The 17491-nt window shown below is 41.4% G+C and overlaps 1 protein-coding gene across 2 annotated transcripts; it reads left to right on the top strand.

Annotated features, from left to right (window-relative positions):
- Positions 1-254: 254 nt before the first annotated feature.
- On the top strand, positions 255-14024 carry mat1a (methionine adenosyltransferase 1A; the record flags this gene model as incomplete). Of its 2 annotated transcripts, XM_080449525.1 has the most annotated exons (10): positions 255-635; positions 4144-4221; positions 4817-4939; positions 5748-5860; positions 6815-6958; positions 9884-10009; positions 10116-10208; positions 10337-10519; positions 11118-11251; positions 11544-14024. In XM_080449525.1, exons 1-10 carry the CDS (start codon positions 569-571, stop codon positions 11644-11646), a joined length of 1164 nt encoding a protein of 387 aa, XP_080305651.1. In that variant the 5' UTR covers positions 255-568. The 2 variants fall into 2 exon arrangements, with proteins under 2 accessions (XP_080305651.1, XP_080305652.1); XM_080449526.1 differs by lacking the exon at positions 11544-14024 and having other exon boundaries at positions 11118-11255.
- Between the last annotated feature and the right edge of the window lie 3467 nt (positions 14025-17491).

The following is a 17491-nucleotide window of genomic DNA, read 5'->3' as shown; positions in this document are numbered from 1 at the left end:
AAACTGGGAGTATTCAAAAGGGAAAAGCCCTCCCATCAACAACACCCCCCTGGAATGGTCTATCCCACGCCAGTTCACATGACGCGTGTGTGTGTGTGTGTGTGTGTGTGTGTGTGTGTGTGTGTGTGTGTGTGTGTGTGTGTGTGTGTGTGTGTGTATGTGTGTGTGTGTGTATGTGTGTATGTGTGTATGTGTGTGTGTGTGTGTGTGTGTGTGTGTGTGTGTGTGTGTGTGTGTGTGTGTGTGTGGTCTTAGCCATATATAGGACCATGTGCACATAGACGTGCAGTTTTGTAGGATAGATTTTGTATTGGCTGCAAGGCTTCAGCTCTCTCTCTATATATATATTTTCTCTACCTCTCTCTCTTTCTGTTTCTGCCTCTCTGTGTGTTTCTCTCTAAATCCTTCCAGACACCAGTAGGATTACTGAACCAGAAGCAGCCTCCACAACTCCCTGGCTGCAAGTTGTGGGAACTGAGGACCTTTATCTACTTCTCCACGGAGTGTTTTACTTTTCTTCCTTTTTTCTTTTTTTGCGAGCTGTCCCGTGTACCTGGTGGTAGACAAGATGAGTGATAGCCTGGAGGATGGGTCTTTCATGTTCACGTCAGAGTCTGTGGGAGAGGGACACCCAGGTGAGGCTGAACAACAACTCAGGCTTCCTTTAGAGAAGTGGTTCTCAAACCTATTTTAAAAAAAAAATTGGTAACACTTGCTATGCATCCCATGTCTATGATGAATTATAAACATACTTATAGTTATAATGCATTATAATCTGTATTATAACACTGTATAATTATAGTTATAAGAATTCATTAATGCTCATAATGCTTTATAACAATAATCATAACACATTATAAAGCATTCTATAATGACTTATAAGGTCAACTATTATAATTGTGTCTATAATGTTTAATAAGCAACAAATGACCACTTATAGCGACTTATAATGACAGTATAATGCATTTTAACAGTGATTACAATGCATTTTAACAGTGATTATAAAGTATTATAACATGATTATAATGTCTTACAACTATGAGACCCCTAAACTCACAGCGGTTACAGCCCTGTAAAGGGTCCATTTGGAACCCCCTCAAGGAACCCACTTTAGGAACCACTTCTGTAGAGAAAGATCCAGTATTATTTATTTCTCTGTTGATGAGTGACAGTCTCAAGAGTTCAGGTGACGTTTACTCCACTATTGTGACGAAACTCAACTTGACCTGAGCTGGCTCTGCAACTTGGTGCGCTCTTTCTACCCCCTCTATACCAAGCAATTTTTTTTGTCTTTGCCAAAAACAGATGATCTACAAGCTCAGCAACACTTGTAGATCTGCTATTTTCAGCGAATATCTCCTCCTCCAAGAATAGGGACGATATGGTTTCAAACCAAACACTGACTCTGCTGCGTAAATTACATAATCTCCTGAACTCCACTCACTATCCAGGCTTGAATGAACGGTATTCCATTGATATACGACTCTTACTCAACATGTGTTTACTACACCCCGCACCCACCCCTCCTTCTTCATGGGCAGTGAGGAGGAGGTTGGGTATAGGGTTGCATGCTAAAAAAGAAAAAGTTAACTGAGAAACTAGCGGCGAGATGACATGCGGTCTGTGTGAAAATAATGAGCCAGTAGTGGCATGCTTACATTTGCACAGCTGCACTCACCTCTCTGCACTATGTACATACAGTAGGCTTCAGGGCTTAATCAAAGTTATTACAAATCCAAACATGTGTAGACATAATAAATAGATCTGTCAAAGCAACAACACAAAGCTTGTAATTATACTATGGAGAGCTATACGATTACGGACTATAAAAATGTCCTTCTTGAAGAATGATGAATTGTGACCGTGCGTGCGTGCGTGCGTGCGTGCATGCGTGCGTGCGTGCGTGTGTGCGTGCGTGCGTGCGTGCGTGTACATATTCTTTTTCCTTTTTTTGTGGCCTCCTGTCTCCTGAAACCACGTTGAGTTTCTTAGTTCGTTTATCATCCAATCAGAAATGTTAAAATGCACTCTGCCCTCTCTGCAGTTTTTGGACTAAACGATGTTGTAACACTCCTGGAAATATGTAACCTTACAAAGCCCTGCAGGGTTAAATTGATAATCTGCTAGATTTTATCACGATACGCGGCTGGACAGTTAAGATTTGGAATTTCACTAGTAGTGAAACATTTATGATATGTTATGAAGATTCATAACCTTTTAACAGTAAAGTAAAACTTTAGAATCAGAGAGGTTCAGTCTGCTTGTATGGTCACAAGTTTATACAGTACAATCAACAGTTCAGATACAGCAGAAGAAGACTTTTAATTCTTCTTTAGGCCACAACACTTTGTGCAAAGTTCATAATTTTGCCATTTTCCACAAAAAGCAGAACTGCCCATCTATACTGTTGATACAATGTGCACAGTGCACGTGTGGTGTCACAGCATCTCTGTGACAACATACACGATACAGTATATTTTCTGTAATGTGATGCCACGTGAACATGGTGTCCAAGTGAAGCCACAGCTTCCATGGGCCCCAAGTCTGTCAGTAACATGTGTCCCCAACGTGTGTCCCTATGTGTGTCCCTAACGTTTGTGATGGGACTAGAAGCTGCTTGGTCAGCTGCAGTGTGACACATGGCTGTGTGGCCTTGGCTGAAGGCCACAGTGACCACGTTTTCACCTGATAACAAACCTTGAGGTCTGGACGGTTCCCACAGACAGTTTCTTGGGACCGTATGGAAGTACACACAAATACTCAGTATTTGCGTACAGTATGGAAGTTACACAGAAAAGATATCTGAACAGAAAACAGACCACCTAGGAGAGGTACGTGGGCCGACAGCATGTGACATCTGTTGCAATATTGCATCGGGCAATGAGCGTGCACAGTAACGTAGAGATTATCAGTAAGGGTTTGGTTTGTTTTATTTGGATTATAAATGATCCCTGAGGATTTTACTGTGTGCATACTGTATCCGGGCTACAACTATGATGAAGAACTTTACATTTATCTTGTTGCTTTCCATTGTTTGAAAACTGAAACTGTATTGACATCACAAACTGTATTTGACTCCTTTCCATGTCCGGTAAAGCCGCTTATGTTGATGAGCAAATAGTTGTTGATGAGCAAATAGTTGATGATGAGCAAATAGTTGATGTTTCTGATGTAACCTTTGCATTGCATTGCTTCAGCTGCATGACAGAGAGAAAGAGAGATAGAGACAGACAGAAAGAGAGGGATGAATGAGTGGAGGGGGGTATTGTCTGGTTGCAACCCTGCTGTCACACACTGGAATCCAACTGAGGCGGACGACAAAACAAAACACTCTCCCCATTCAAAAAACGAACATAGTTTTTCCTGAATTTTAGAAGTAAACACCAGTCAAAGAATGAGAACTGGCATTACAATGCCAGTCTCACTTTAGGCATTTAGCAGAAGCTGTTTTCCAGAGTGACAAGATCAGATTAAATGCCATGAACCCTGGTCAACAAACAGCAGGGTAAATGGTCAAGTAAATATGTGCAAAGAGAAACGATTTAGTGCTACAAAAAAACTTGGACACCAGGTAAACATCAAACCTAGCATCTGTCTAAATCACATGCTATATGAGGTCAAGAACATATGTCTAAATGACACATGTAAATGAAAGGATGAACATGAATTAAGCCCTGTCATGCTGTGAAAATAGCTGATCTACAAGCCTGTTGGTGTGCTATTTTGTTTTATTTTCGCCTATAATGACATGCCCAAAACAGGAACGTCAGGTTGAAAGTGGTTAATTAATGTTCATGAATATGTGAAGAATTAATACAGTCTTAAAATGTTTGCTTTGGCCGGCGCCGTTAAGCCAGGATTACTGGCTGCAAAGAGCAGCTCAAAGATTTACTGGCCTACTGTACAAATCATGGTGTGATTGTGCACATCACACACACACACACACACACACACACACACACACACACACACACACGCACACACGCACACACGCACACACACGCACACACGCACGCACGCACGCACGCACACACACCACGCGCTGCAACCGTTTTGTTCTATACTGCACTTATATAACCAAGTCTAGACCTGCCAATACACGTCTTTAACCTTGGCTCCTCTGTTTGTCCTTCTTTTCTACAGACAAGATCTGTGACCAGATCAGCGATGCGGTCCTGGACGCCCATTTGAGACAAGACCCTGATGCCAAGGTGGCCTGTGGTGAGTGGTACTCTGTCACGTCAGATGAAGATGCTCAGTCTCACCTAAATACACCCAGTGGTTCTCAAACTGTGTCATGTCAAGGACCCCCCAAATTCATATGTATTTAGACACGGATCACTTTTTGAAAAGATTTTGTGCCAGGGACCCCATAAGAGAAAATATGTTGTTAAAAAAACGTTCAAGAACATTTTTCACAATTCACAATATGTATTTATTTGTTTTATTTTATTTTTGAAATAGCACATTATCACAATTAATTGTCATTGTGACACATGTAGATCACACAGTTGACATGTATAGATTGTGACGCTTGTAGATCAAATAGGCTAGGGACCCCCGGAACCCACTTTGAGAACCACTGCCAAAGTCAATCAGAGATTGTACAACTGACTAACAATACAGTTATATAATTACCACCCGTTTTACCCCTTATGTTGAACCAGATGCATCAGTAGGCAGAATAAAATATAGATAATTCTTTTATTAACTGTTGCACCCCTAATCACCAAGATATTCATGAATACGTTGGATGGTGCACGATGCCACAAGCACGGTACATATTAAGTAACCGGGCTCATGACTTCACTGACAGAGACGGTGTGTAAGACGGGCATGGTGCTGCTGTGCGGTGAGATCACCTCTCGTGCCAACGTGGACTACCAGAAGGTCGTCCGAGACGCCATCAAACACATCGGCTACGACAACTCTGACAAAGGTGAGAAGAACTAAGATAAGAAACATCTGCTCTCTGCACAGTAAAATTCTGAGTGTCCGCTGTCCATTTCAAGGTCGAGGACGAGGTCATTTGTATTGTCACATCACCAATTAACAAAAGCGAAAAGGTGAAATTATTTTCCATACAAACCTCCCAAAATCTGCATCCTCTCATCAGTGTTAAATATTTAACAAGAGCATGGATAAAAAGCAATAAGATACTGCTCTGGGTTTACAGAGCAGTATCTTAACCTCCTCTCTGTCTCTCTGGGTCTCTTCCAGGTGCCCTATATGTATACTAGTGGACACATAATGTGCCATTGTGTCGATTCCAATGCGATACACATTTTTTAATTATAGAATTTCTGCATTAATTAAATCAGTGTTCTATATTGAAGAAATCATGGAGATAGGCAAGTCAGCCACTGTATACTGGCTGTATGCATGCATCAATGCAGCATGGTCTTTTCCGTGTTTGGGATTTTATTACTGTCAGTGCTTTCATCGCACTTTACATGAACAAAAAAAGAACGTTAATGAAATAAAATGTTTTTCATATATACTTAATTAAAGATTTGCCATGGACATGGATAAGTCTTGCCATGGTCACATCATGTCCGTGTAATAGAAAGAGAGCTCGACGTCACACCATTCAAAGTAATAGCGCGACAGAATAACATGGCGAACCCAGTCCATTGAGTTCAATGCAAGGGACTCGGGCTGCCATGTTAATGTTCTGTTCCACTGTCTATGATATACGTATACACACATACATACATAGCTGACCCTGGTCTCTCCCTGTGCTGCAGGTTTTGACTATAAGACGTGTAACGTTCTGGTGGCTCTGGAGCAGCAGAGTCCAGACATTGCCCAGGGAGTCCACATCGACAGATCGGAGGAGGACATGGGTGCTGGAGACCAGGTAGGAACACTGTTGGAACGCGACTATGTGTCTGTTGTAATGTTGACTTCTGGCACCTACATCACAGGCCTGCAGTGGTGGGAAGTATAACCAAGTACTTTGACTCTAGTAGTTAGGCTACTGTACTTCACCACTCAAACGCCATATGGTTGAGCGGAGTCCCTCAGGGCTCTATGCTAGTAGATTTTCTGTTTTCTGTTATTGAAATCTTTTTGCTGAAAATAGCCGATCGACAACGCGTTGTGAGCTTGTCGATCTGCTATTTCCTGCGAAAGCTTTCCCCACAATACGGATGCTGGGGTTTAAGTGGTTAAGTACAATTTTTAGGTACTTTTACTTTACTTGAGTATTTATATTTTTTCAATACTTTATGCTTCTGCTCCGCTACATCTCAGAGGCAAATATTGAACTTTTTACTCCGCCACAGTTATTTGAAAACTTTAGTTACAAGTTAGTTACTTCGTAGATTTAGATTATTATTACAAAACATACATTAACCAATTAAGCCCTATTTTATCATTTTTCAATTAAAAAGTAGCCGATCTACAAGCTCACAACACGTTGCGATTGACATATTTCATTATAGTTGTTTGTGAAGCTGAAAACCCCTTGGTGATGATTGAAGGCAGCAATTTCAATCAGTGTTTTCTGTGGACCCCTTCAAAAGGGTCTGCCTATAGAATAAATAAAAGCAAACTAGTTGGAAAAATTGTAAGTAATAAATCAGGTAATAAGAATGCACAGTATTTTTTTTAAAGTCTGCACACGGAATCACATGCACTGTGTAACAGGTGCAAGGTAAACCCTACTGGAAAAGTATCGATCGATTTTTATCATGCAATTAATCGGTTATCGGCCAAAATGTCAATATCGTGTATCCCCAATTGTTTGATGATCATTATCATAAATCAGATCGACTCTTACCCTGTTTCTTCACCCTCCCCACCTACCTAGGGCTTGATGTTTGGCTATGCCACAGACGAGACAGAGGAGTGCATGCCACTCACCATCGTCTTGGCCCACCAACTCAACTCAAAGATGGCAGAACTCAGACGCAATGGCTCCGTTCCTTGGTTGCGCCCTGACTCCAAGACACAGGTGAGACTGGCTGTTCCACGCAGGCTTTAGCAGAGTGCTCATGAATTAGCTCTTTGTTTCCATGTTGGGTGACTTGCGGGGATTGGCTTTGGTGCCAGCGGACAAAATTGGATCAACAGCAGCCTCGAAAAAAAAGGCGTCAAGTTTCTGTTCTCTGGAAAACAATAGACTTTTGACTGCTATAGAAGCAGTTTATGAAGAAATGTTGATTTAATGCTCTTACACTGCAAGATCAAAAAATGGGTGAAGAATGGCTTTGAAGAAAGTGGTTCATACTTCATACCTCAAATTAGTCAATTGAGCAAAAAGCTTTTAGACTTATGCCAGATTGTGCTGTATGGCATGCGTATTGTTACGGTGCCAGTATAGTATTACTGAATTAACGAACCAGTACTACAGCAGCATGTGATGCGGGAACAGAAGGCGACATCGTCTTTTACTGAGGCTTTCTGCTGGGAAAGCAGCCAGGAAACGTTTGATTACATTTGAGTCCCACGGGCAGGGGCTCTCCACCTTTTGAGGCCGCGACCCTCAAAATAATCATATTTGAACTGGGGACCCCCCACCCTGCCAGGCACTTGGAATTGTAGGAGTTGAGGCATTACATTTAGTTTGACTTGCAAATGGTGAAAATAGCCACATGCACATGCTCATAATGATCATTTTGATGCAGTAATGATCTTTCTTCATCTACTACTATTTTTTTTTTTTTTTTTTTAGATATTAGGTATTAAAGGTCCTTAAATTGTCACTTTACTGTCATCTGGGGACCCCCCCCCCCAAATTCCGGGTCCCAACCCACAGGTTGAGAACCACTGATGTGGTTCCCAAACAGGGGTACAAGTATCCCTATGGGTACTTACCTGGCAGGGGGTACATGGAAAGATTGGGGAATTTTTTTTTTTCTTTTTACAATTTATTCCCAACATGATGTGAAAATATTACATGTCATTGAAAAAGACCATTGATGGTATGTGTGCACCGCCACAACAAGAAAGCAGCCAATATACTAAGATAGGAAATGCAGAGAGAGAGAGACAGACAGACAGACAGACAGACAGACAGACAGACAGACAGACAGACAGACAGACAGACAGACAGACAGACAGACAGAGAGTAGGGGAATGACTTACAGCCAACGGTCAGTCGTCCAGGACTCGAACCGGGGACTCGCTGGTCAGGGCATTTTGTACTTGTGATACGCACCCTAATCACATGGCCACTGAGTTGTCTTCATTTGTGAAAGGTTGGCCCACAAAGTCATTGTTGGTATCCTTTCAATGGGGAAAAAAAGTTCAAGTTCAAGTTTTTGTTCATTATACACTTTGGGAGCATGATCCAATGTGCAGACTCTGAATTTCTTTCCTTTCACTGGGTCCAATCAGTCTATGCATTTCTTTTCATTGCCCTTCTAGATGCAAAAAGAAAGACATATCAATTATAGGATTAGCCGCCCTCACCACACTGCAACCTTCTGGTTATTGTATTTTCCACTTGACTGAGGAGCACTCCACAATAAAGTTAGTATCCAACATGCTGTAGTATGATTCATGTATCTAAGTACATAATATGTCAAGAAAAGATGATAAAGTTACTACATATCTTCCTGCCACTCCCCAAACATAGTTGTGCCCCAGCCCGCTCCGATTGACCTTCTTAAAGAGACAGTACAGGATGAATACAAATACAGACCAGTGTTCATCTATGCAGTGAATTACAATTAAAGTGAAAGTATCGTAAAATACACATAGGGGGCTTACAGTAACCTTGCATGGGTGTCCTTATAAACCACACCCGCACACGCACACGCACACGCACACACACACACACACACACACACACACACACACACACACACACACACACACACACAACACACACACACAACACACACACACACACACACACACAAACACACAAACACACACGGCAGATGGTGGTGGCTGTTGGTGGTTGAATCCTGTTGAGGGCAGTTTGTAACTCCACAGGCCCTCTCTGTGGTGGTCCCTGGTCAAGGTCTAGTTTTACTGTGACCTCCAGCAGCCCCCCAGGCAGTCTCCATGCTCTCGGCTAAGTAAGTAAGTAGCCTTGGGAACCAATGGTACCCGAGCCATGTGCAGGAGCCTATCTACTGATGTACAACACCCCCTGGACATGACACTAGTATGTCACATGGTGTAAAAGTACACCCCTTGGACATGACACTAGTATGTCAAATTATGTAAAGGTACACCCTTTGGAGATGACGCTAGTATGTCGCAGGGACTTGCCCCCAATCCAACCCTTGATGCTGAGTGCCAAGCAGGGAGGCACATGTGTCCATGTTCTACAGTCTTTTCTTTGGTATGACCCGGCCGGGGGCTTGAATCCTGACCTCCCAATCTCAGAGCGGACACTCTAACCGCCAGACCCCTGAGGTGGTATATGCCCTCGGCTAGAGGTGGGCAGTTAACCGATATTTAGAACCTATGACCTTAATTTAATGCTTGCTCATGTGAGTCAATCGAATAATTGAAAGGCAGGGTTTTGTTTGCTAATATTTGTATTCTTTACATCAACAAATCTACACCCCAAACATATACATATAATAGCATAGCAGGACAAGATATAGTTGAGTCTACAAAGAGAAAAAGAGTTCCTTGATGTCCAACAACCAGTCCCACAACGTGAGTTCTTTCCTGACATGCCTACTCTAACTTCCCGGTACAGGGGGGTATTGAAAGGGATAGTGGCTTATTTGGTTACAAGGGAACAGCCTGGATGGACTGCAGAGGAAAATGGCTAAAATTAGGTCTGGTGTGAGGGGTTCATTTAAGCCACATGACAATCCCTGGAGTCAGTCACTGGACACTGGAGCGCTCAGGGTTCCTGGTTGAGGAGACTCTCTGTACGTCCCGTGACCTCTGTGCCCTTTGTCCCCCACAGGTGACGGTTCACTACGACCAGAAGGACGGCGCTGTGATCCCCAAGAGAGTCCACACCGTGGTCATCTCAGTCCAACACGATGACTGCGTCTCACTGGAGGAGCAGAAATACGTCCTCAAAGAGAAGGTATACTCTTCTTGGGAGTCGTACGCGATGAAGGCCGTATATCTGACAACAAATCAATTTGATCCGACAGAGAAGTGATATCTAATTGTTATATCGCCTTCCTCAGGTGATCAAAGCCGTGGTTCCTGCCAAGTATTTGGACGACAAAACCATCTACCATCTCCAGCCCAGCGGTCGCTTTGTTATCGGAGGACCCCAGGTACGAGTTGCGCGATATGTAAAATATTCCTTCATGCATGGGTCTTTTTTTTTTTTTTTTAATTTAATTTAACAATTTTAAACAATCCACACAGATCTCCTACCATGTAGCTCTTCTCTCCATGACAGGGTGACGCTGGTGTGACGGGCAGGAAGATCATCGTGGACACGTACGGAGGCTGGGGTGCTCACGGCGGTGGAGCCTTCTCTGGCAAGGACTTCTCCAAGGTGGACCGTTCCGCTGCGTACGCTGCCCGCTGGGTGGCCAAGTCTCTGGTCAAAGCCGGGCTCTGCAGGAGAGTGCTGGTGCAGGTGAGACTGAAGAAGAGCACACATTACAATACAAGCATGTTGGTCCTACAGGTAGATGCATGGTCGGGCAGTGGAAAAAACGTAGATCTCTACGCTAGGATGACTATATTTTCAAAAACCCAAACCGGGACACTTAATCACTTTCGGTAAATCTGACTTGAAGAAATACCGAAAATAGCCGACCTACAAGCTCACAACGTGTCGCAATGCAACGCATTGTGAGCTTGTAGATCGGCTATTTTCACTACTTTTGACAATTTATTTGAAACGTTTTTTATTTTATTTTCACCTGATATTTTCATCAGGATGGGGAATTATTTTAGCACTTAGCACACCTTTCAACAGAACAGAGCATGCCGGAGCATCCATTTAAGCACACAAAACAAGTGTTATTTTAATTGTGGCGACAATCGGGCCAGTTTGGTAGTGAATGTTGAACACCGGGACATTTTAGTGTTTTACAGATATTTGTCAAGACTGGGGACACCCAGCTTGAAACCGGGACAATCCCGGCCAAACCGGATGTCAGGTCACCGTACCCTATAGATGCATGGTTGTGCAGTAAAAATGTTGACCTCTACCTGTGTGTGCTCTACAGGTGTCCTATGCCATCGGGGTGGCCCACCCTCTCTCCATCTCCCTTTTCACCTACGGTTCCTCCAAGAAGTCAGAGTCCGAGCTTCTCAGCATTGTCAACAAAAACTTTGACCTAAGGCCTGGAGTCATTGTCAGGTAAACAAGAGTGAAATACACCCACCTTCAGTGTGTGTGTGTGTGTGTGTGTGTGTGTGTGTGTGTGTGTGTGTGTGTGTGTGTGTGTGTGTGTGTGTGTGTGTGTGTGTGTGTGTGCTCTAAAATGTAACATTACTTCAAAGTGTACTCACAATTCTAAGCTTGAGTCCTTCAGGAAAGAAAAATCTTGTAATTATATGGACACCTAATTGCATCTATGCCGCAACTGTGAAGTTATGGCTCAGAATTCTCCCACATGTGATGTTGTGTATGTTTGCTGTCCCCCCACCAGGGAGCTGAACCTGAAGAGGCCCATCTACCAGCAGACTGCCTCTTACGGCCATTTTGGTCGCCCAGAGTTCACTTGGGAGGTTCCTAAGAAGCTCGACTACTAAATACGCCCCCTACTGGCTGAGATCTGCTCATGCGGAGATGGAACAGAATGACTCTTTATGGGATACAACCACAAAAGAAAGACTATTTCTTTCTTTTTTTTAAATCAGTAAATAAATGTTGTTTTTTATAAGAAGAAATAAAGCCAAAGTTAGCACGTTATTGAACCAATTCTAGGTTTTGGTTTGAGGTAGTGGTCTTATAATCGCCCCTGTGGTTGTACCCCATATGGGTTAAGGTTATCTCGCTGCCATCCCTTTCTTTGTCCCCTCTGCCCCCCCCCCCCCTCTCTCTAACACACACCCACACTCACACACGCACACGCACACACACACACACACACACACACACACACACACACACACACACACACACACACACACACACACACTGCGACGTCTTAGTCAAGGTGAGATGATGAAGACTGTGATGTATCTAGAACATCACAATAGGGCACATTTCCATTCAGATATAGTATAGACTACACACCCACAAATAATGTCTTAAGGCAATATCGCTAACCTACATTTGTGTTTAATTCATAGCCTACAAGGTGCCACTATTTTGTTTTGTTTAATGCACAAATGTGAATCAAAGAGTTGGTTTTGCACACTAAGCGCACAACTAAGCAACATCTAGGGCATCCCAGTTGGTGTCCAAGTGGTGGTGCAACACCACTGTGGAGACTGGGATAGAAACTGGTGAAACCACTCACTAGAGGTGGACAAAGTACTCAACCTCAGCACTTGAGTCAAAGTACTACTGTAGCGGTCAAATATTACTCAACTACAAGTGAAAGTTGCTTAATCAACCGGACACGAATTGTGAGCTTTCACAATGTACTTTTTCCCCCTTCCTAGAAATGTAGTGGGGTCAAAAGGACAATATTTGTCTTTGAAATGTAGTGGAGTTAAAGTATCCAATTTATTTTTACTTAAGTACAGTACTCAAGTAAATGTACTTAGTTACTGTTCACCACTGCTATACAAATGGGGGAATTGACATAATGACTAAATCGGGAGGGTAAAAAAACGAATAATCTATAAACTCATCATATATGATGAGATTTGTTTTTTTAATAGTGAATACAGTGAATATGTTGTATTGTTTGGTGACCTAGCAACACTAGCCTCAGCTGTTAATGGTGCTTATATGAAACCTGAAGATATTATACTTGACCTACAATCTCTGACTGGAGACTGAAAATCATATTAATATCTGAAGTTTTAACTATTGTTTATTGTTTAACCAAAGTCTTAAAAGTCTTTTTTTTCTTTGCTGAAAAGGATAGCCTACCCCCCCCCCCCAGCAACACACAAGAAAACATTCTTCTCTTGTCTTTTATTTTATTTTATCATAGCTCTGTAAAAAGATATTTTATAAGTCTTTATTTTGTAATGTATGCCATAGGAACATATTTACAGTTTATGGTATATTATAACAACAATCAATGTGCAAGAACACAGGTCATTTATCTTGGTGAGACAAACCTATCACTTATGTTACAACCAAAACGGTAAAATAGCAATCTATTATCCATCTTATTCTTTGTTTTAATCTTCTGCTCAGGCCCCTTTATCAGTGTATCAAGTGCCTTATATCGCTGTGTAGCCAAGCTGGTGGAAATAATTTCACTTAAGATGAGAAAGTTATACCAATAGGTATGTATTGTTGTTTTTGCTAAAATTGCAACAGCTGGGTTTTAAATGAATGCTCTCACTTAAACTGATGACTTGATGTTTGTATAGCGCTTGCTGCAATTGTGACTTAATTATCTACATTATGAATTGCTCTGTGGTGGACTGCAATTTAAGCCATCAAACCTACAGTAGGCACACTTTGTGGACCACTGGCATTTTTACGTTCTTATGTGCCTTCTTAGGTAGTCTGTGGTGAGAATAACTTTAAGTTGCCTGAATGTGACGATAAACAGAATATCTTTCCCACAGATGTGCTGCTGCCATTTTCCGTAGCATGTAGACTTCCTCTTTCCGTAGTGTTGACATTAATTTAAGTTTCTTTAATGCAGCATAGTGTCAAATTCTCTCTCTCTCTCTGAAAATGTGTTAGTTTGTTTACACTGTAGCAGACACTTTGTGTACATTAACTGCCTTAGCCAAATGCAACTAAACACAAAATGATGTGATGTTAAGATAAGGAAACAAATCAATCCTTAAATCTCTGCTAGTGGATTATTAATATAGGTTTATTCCCCTGACACAGTGGCGAATAATACTGTATTCAATCTTGCTTCCATCTGTCCAGCATGTTATTCTATGAGAGGTTATTCCTTTAACTCATTTCAGCTCTTGTGCTGATCTGTTATTTTCTTGTCAACTTTATTCATTCTGAAGTTGGTAACGAAACTAGAAAATGTAAATAATTCTTGACAATAAAATATTTTAAAGATATGAAGCATTTGGGTCATTTTACATAATAGATCATACACAATGATCTGTAATGTAAAGTATATAAGTATATAGGCAACTGTGTGTGTGTGTGTGTGTGTGTGTGTGTGTGTGTGTGTGTGTGTGTGTGTGTGTGTGTGTGTGTGTGTGTGTGTGTGTGTGTGTGTGTGTGTGTGTGTGTGTGTGTGTGTGTGTGTGTGCGTGCGTGCGTGCGTGCGTGCGTGCATATATATATATATTATGAAGAGTGGTGAATACATGATTTCAAACTAAAGGTTTGCATTCTTTACATAGTTTTATTTTTTAAACATTAAGGCAAATAAACAATCATTTTCCTTTCATCAAAAACAGAACGTACAGCCTAAACCTCTTTGGTTTCTTTTAGAATCAAAACAACAATGATAAGGCACATAGGGAAATGGTCGCTTTTCAGCCGAGAGAACGATAATTAAGCGTGAAACAGCAGGTTTGTTTTTGAGGTGGTCTCACCGATAATGAATGGATAGCACAAGTAGACTGGCTTGCCTTGCAGATATCTAAACACACTGGTGTGAACAGCATAATGTACCAACAGCTACGGTAGCATTGTCAAGCTTTATAGAGCCAGCCCTGATTAACTACAGCATCTTTTTTAACTTCAAGGACCCCCATAACTCTGAGAGTGTACATATATACATATACGTATGTACACTCTCAGAGTTACAGACCTTTATGGCTCCATTTGGTTTCTAACTATCAATAATTTAGCAGGGGACCACCTGGAATCCCCTCAATGACAGCTGAACCCCATAACTCTGAGAGTGTACATATGGAACCAAGGGTCCATTTGGTTCCATATGTACACTCTCAGAGTTACAGACCTTTATGGCTCCATTTGGTTTCTACTTTCTAACTATCAATAATTTAGCTAGGGACCCCATGGAATCCCCAATGACAGCTGGGGGTCCCCGGTTGGACCCCCACATTGAGAACCACAGCACCTATGGGACCATGGCCGAATGGCGATCACACATTCACAAACAAGGAAATGGCACTTTTTGACGTGTAAAATCAATACAAGGATATACAAGGATAAAATAACATTCCCAACTGGTATGCAAGAAATATACATAAAACAGACCCAAAACGAGAGAACAAACTATGAAAAAGAAGACAAAAAAAGAAAAAAACGAGACAGAAGCCGCTGTTGATTTAGCTTTGATTCACTGATTGCAGCTGGTGACGTAACATGTTTTCCTGAGTGCAAAGGTCAATCAGTAAACACAAGGACGAAAGAGATCTCTGTTGAACTGAAAAGGTGAAGTGGAATGTATCAGTTCAGGACATGGAAATGTCAATCTGATTAATCTGATCGTTCATATATTGATTCATATATTGTATTATATATTGTCAACGTATGTTTGGTACCATGAGGTGTTGGTCAATTATACATGAGCTTAATATCGATGCGCCATGGAGTAAAAATTTAAGTACAGAGATAGTTGGGATAGAAGAGCAGCAGGGAAATTATGTTAAGATATATAAAAGGCGAAATAGATGAGCTGTTCTGAAAGTGCACAATGTTTTATTAAAACAATGCGTAATATTACAATACCACTATTTGTATTGGGTGGCCGCACCCGTTAAAATGGTAAAAAAAAAGAAAATATATTTGGCAACAAGATACATTTTGGCTGCGGATACAATCGTTTAAAAACTTTCCAAGTACAAAACTAGACCTACATGTACAATGTTAACCACGCTGGTACCAACAATACAGCCATGGTGATTGTGGTCTACATGCAATAAGCAATGTGACCAGTAGGGGGGAGTAAGTGACCATTTTCCCAATTCAGACTCCTCCATCCATATAGATTTTGAGCATGTTCATTAGCACCGTGGTCAAGGTGTACAGCCCACACATCACATCTCACTGTAAAGACTTCAGTATGAGCAGAATCACGTCAGCTAAGACAAAGATGAAAACAAGTTCAAAGACGGTGTCTAATCTGAGGCAGTTTGTGTGTAGTGGCAGTTAAGTGTGCCAACAAAACAGCTGCTCTTGTAAACTCTGCCGTGGTTCTCAGCATGTGCTGGGATGCTCTGAATACAAAAACTTGTATCTCAAGTCTCAAGTGGACCAGTTTGGTGCCATTCTACAATCCGATGATGACTACAATGTCAATGATGATGAGCCCACCAAAGATTTGGATAGCCTAGTGAAGCTTCACGTGACTGTATGCATTAGAGCAACATATTTGGAGAGTTATATTTGTAAAATGTAAATGTAAATACTATCTGTTAAAATAGACTTATATCTAGCACTAATGTACGGTATATATCAGGTGACAATTTAACCCATTAATACCTGGAACGCATCTGTGTCACTTTTAGATTTCTTTAGGCTATTCAAAAATAGCAGATATACAAGCTCATAGCGCGGCACCGAGTGCCGCGCTATGAGCTTGTAGATCTGCTATTTTTGAAAAATCGTGAAAAAATATTTTTTACATTATTTTTGAAAAACTGTTAGGATTTAGATTTTTTTTAAAGAATCGCCTCAGGTCTTAAAGGGTTAAAGGAAAAACCAACATAAAGTGTCTTAGTATGGTGTTGAGCCACCAGAACAGCGTCAATACACCTTGGCATAGATTCTACAAGTCTCTGGAACTCTACTGGAGGGATGGAACACCATTCTAACGAAGGACATCCCCTCATTTGGTGTTTTGACGACGGTCATCAAAATCTCCCATAAGTGTTCAACTGGGTTGAGATCTGTGGATAAAGGCGATCGCTCAGGATAACTTGGTACTGATTTGCAGTGATCTTTCCCTCCAAGGGGAAAAACTGCCCCAAATCATGCTTGGAAAATGTCCCCCACAGCATAACAGAGCCACCCACCAGACCCCCTCACTGTAGGGGTCAAACAATTCAGTCCTGTCTCATTCTCTTGGGGTAAGCCACACATACACTTGAGAATATGGTGAAAGATCAGTCATATCTGACCAGTGCATTTGGTTTTAGTCCAGCCTCAACACACTCTGTCACCTGAGGAAGAGTTGCTCTTCTGTTTTTCCTTACACATCGCACTAATGCATGAGCATCTAGGTCACTGAATGTCACACCACAATGTATTACAACCCCACAGATTGAAATGCAGATGTCACTTTAGTCACTGTTCCTACTAGGCCTGTCACAATTATTAAATAATCGTCTAATCACAAGATAATTGCAATTATTTTGCATAATCGTCATAATAGTTTCCATGTTGAAAACATTTAATACATTTTCAAACATTAAAAAAATTCAGAAATAGCATAAATAGCATCTATCAGATCGTGACGCTTTGTAAGCTTGTAGATTAGCTATTTCCGCTATCTTTAAATATTTTTAAAGTATAAAATTATTAAATGTCAGTAATCTTTTTGTATATATAAGTTATTTATCTGCTCTGTGCATG

This window comes from Gymnoscopelus braueri, assembly GCF_963280865.1.
Source record: "Gymnoscopelus braueri genome assembly, chromosome: 14".
Classification (NCBI taxonomy): Eukaryota; Metazoa; Chordata; class Actinopteri; order Myctophiformes; family Myctophidae; genus Gymnoscopelus; species Gymnoscopelus braueri.
This window is presented reverse-complemented; position numbering and strand designations above follow the sequence as displayed.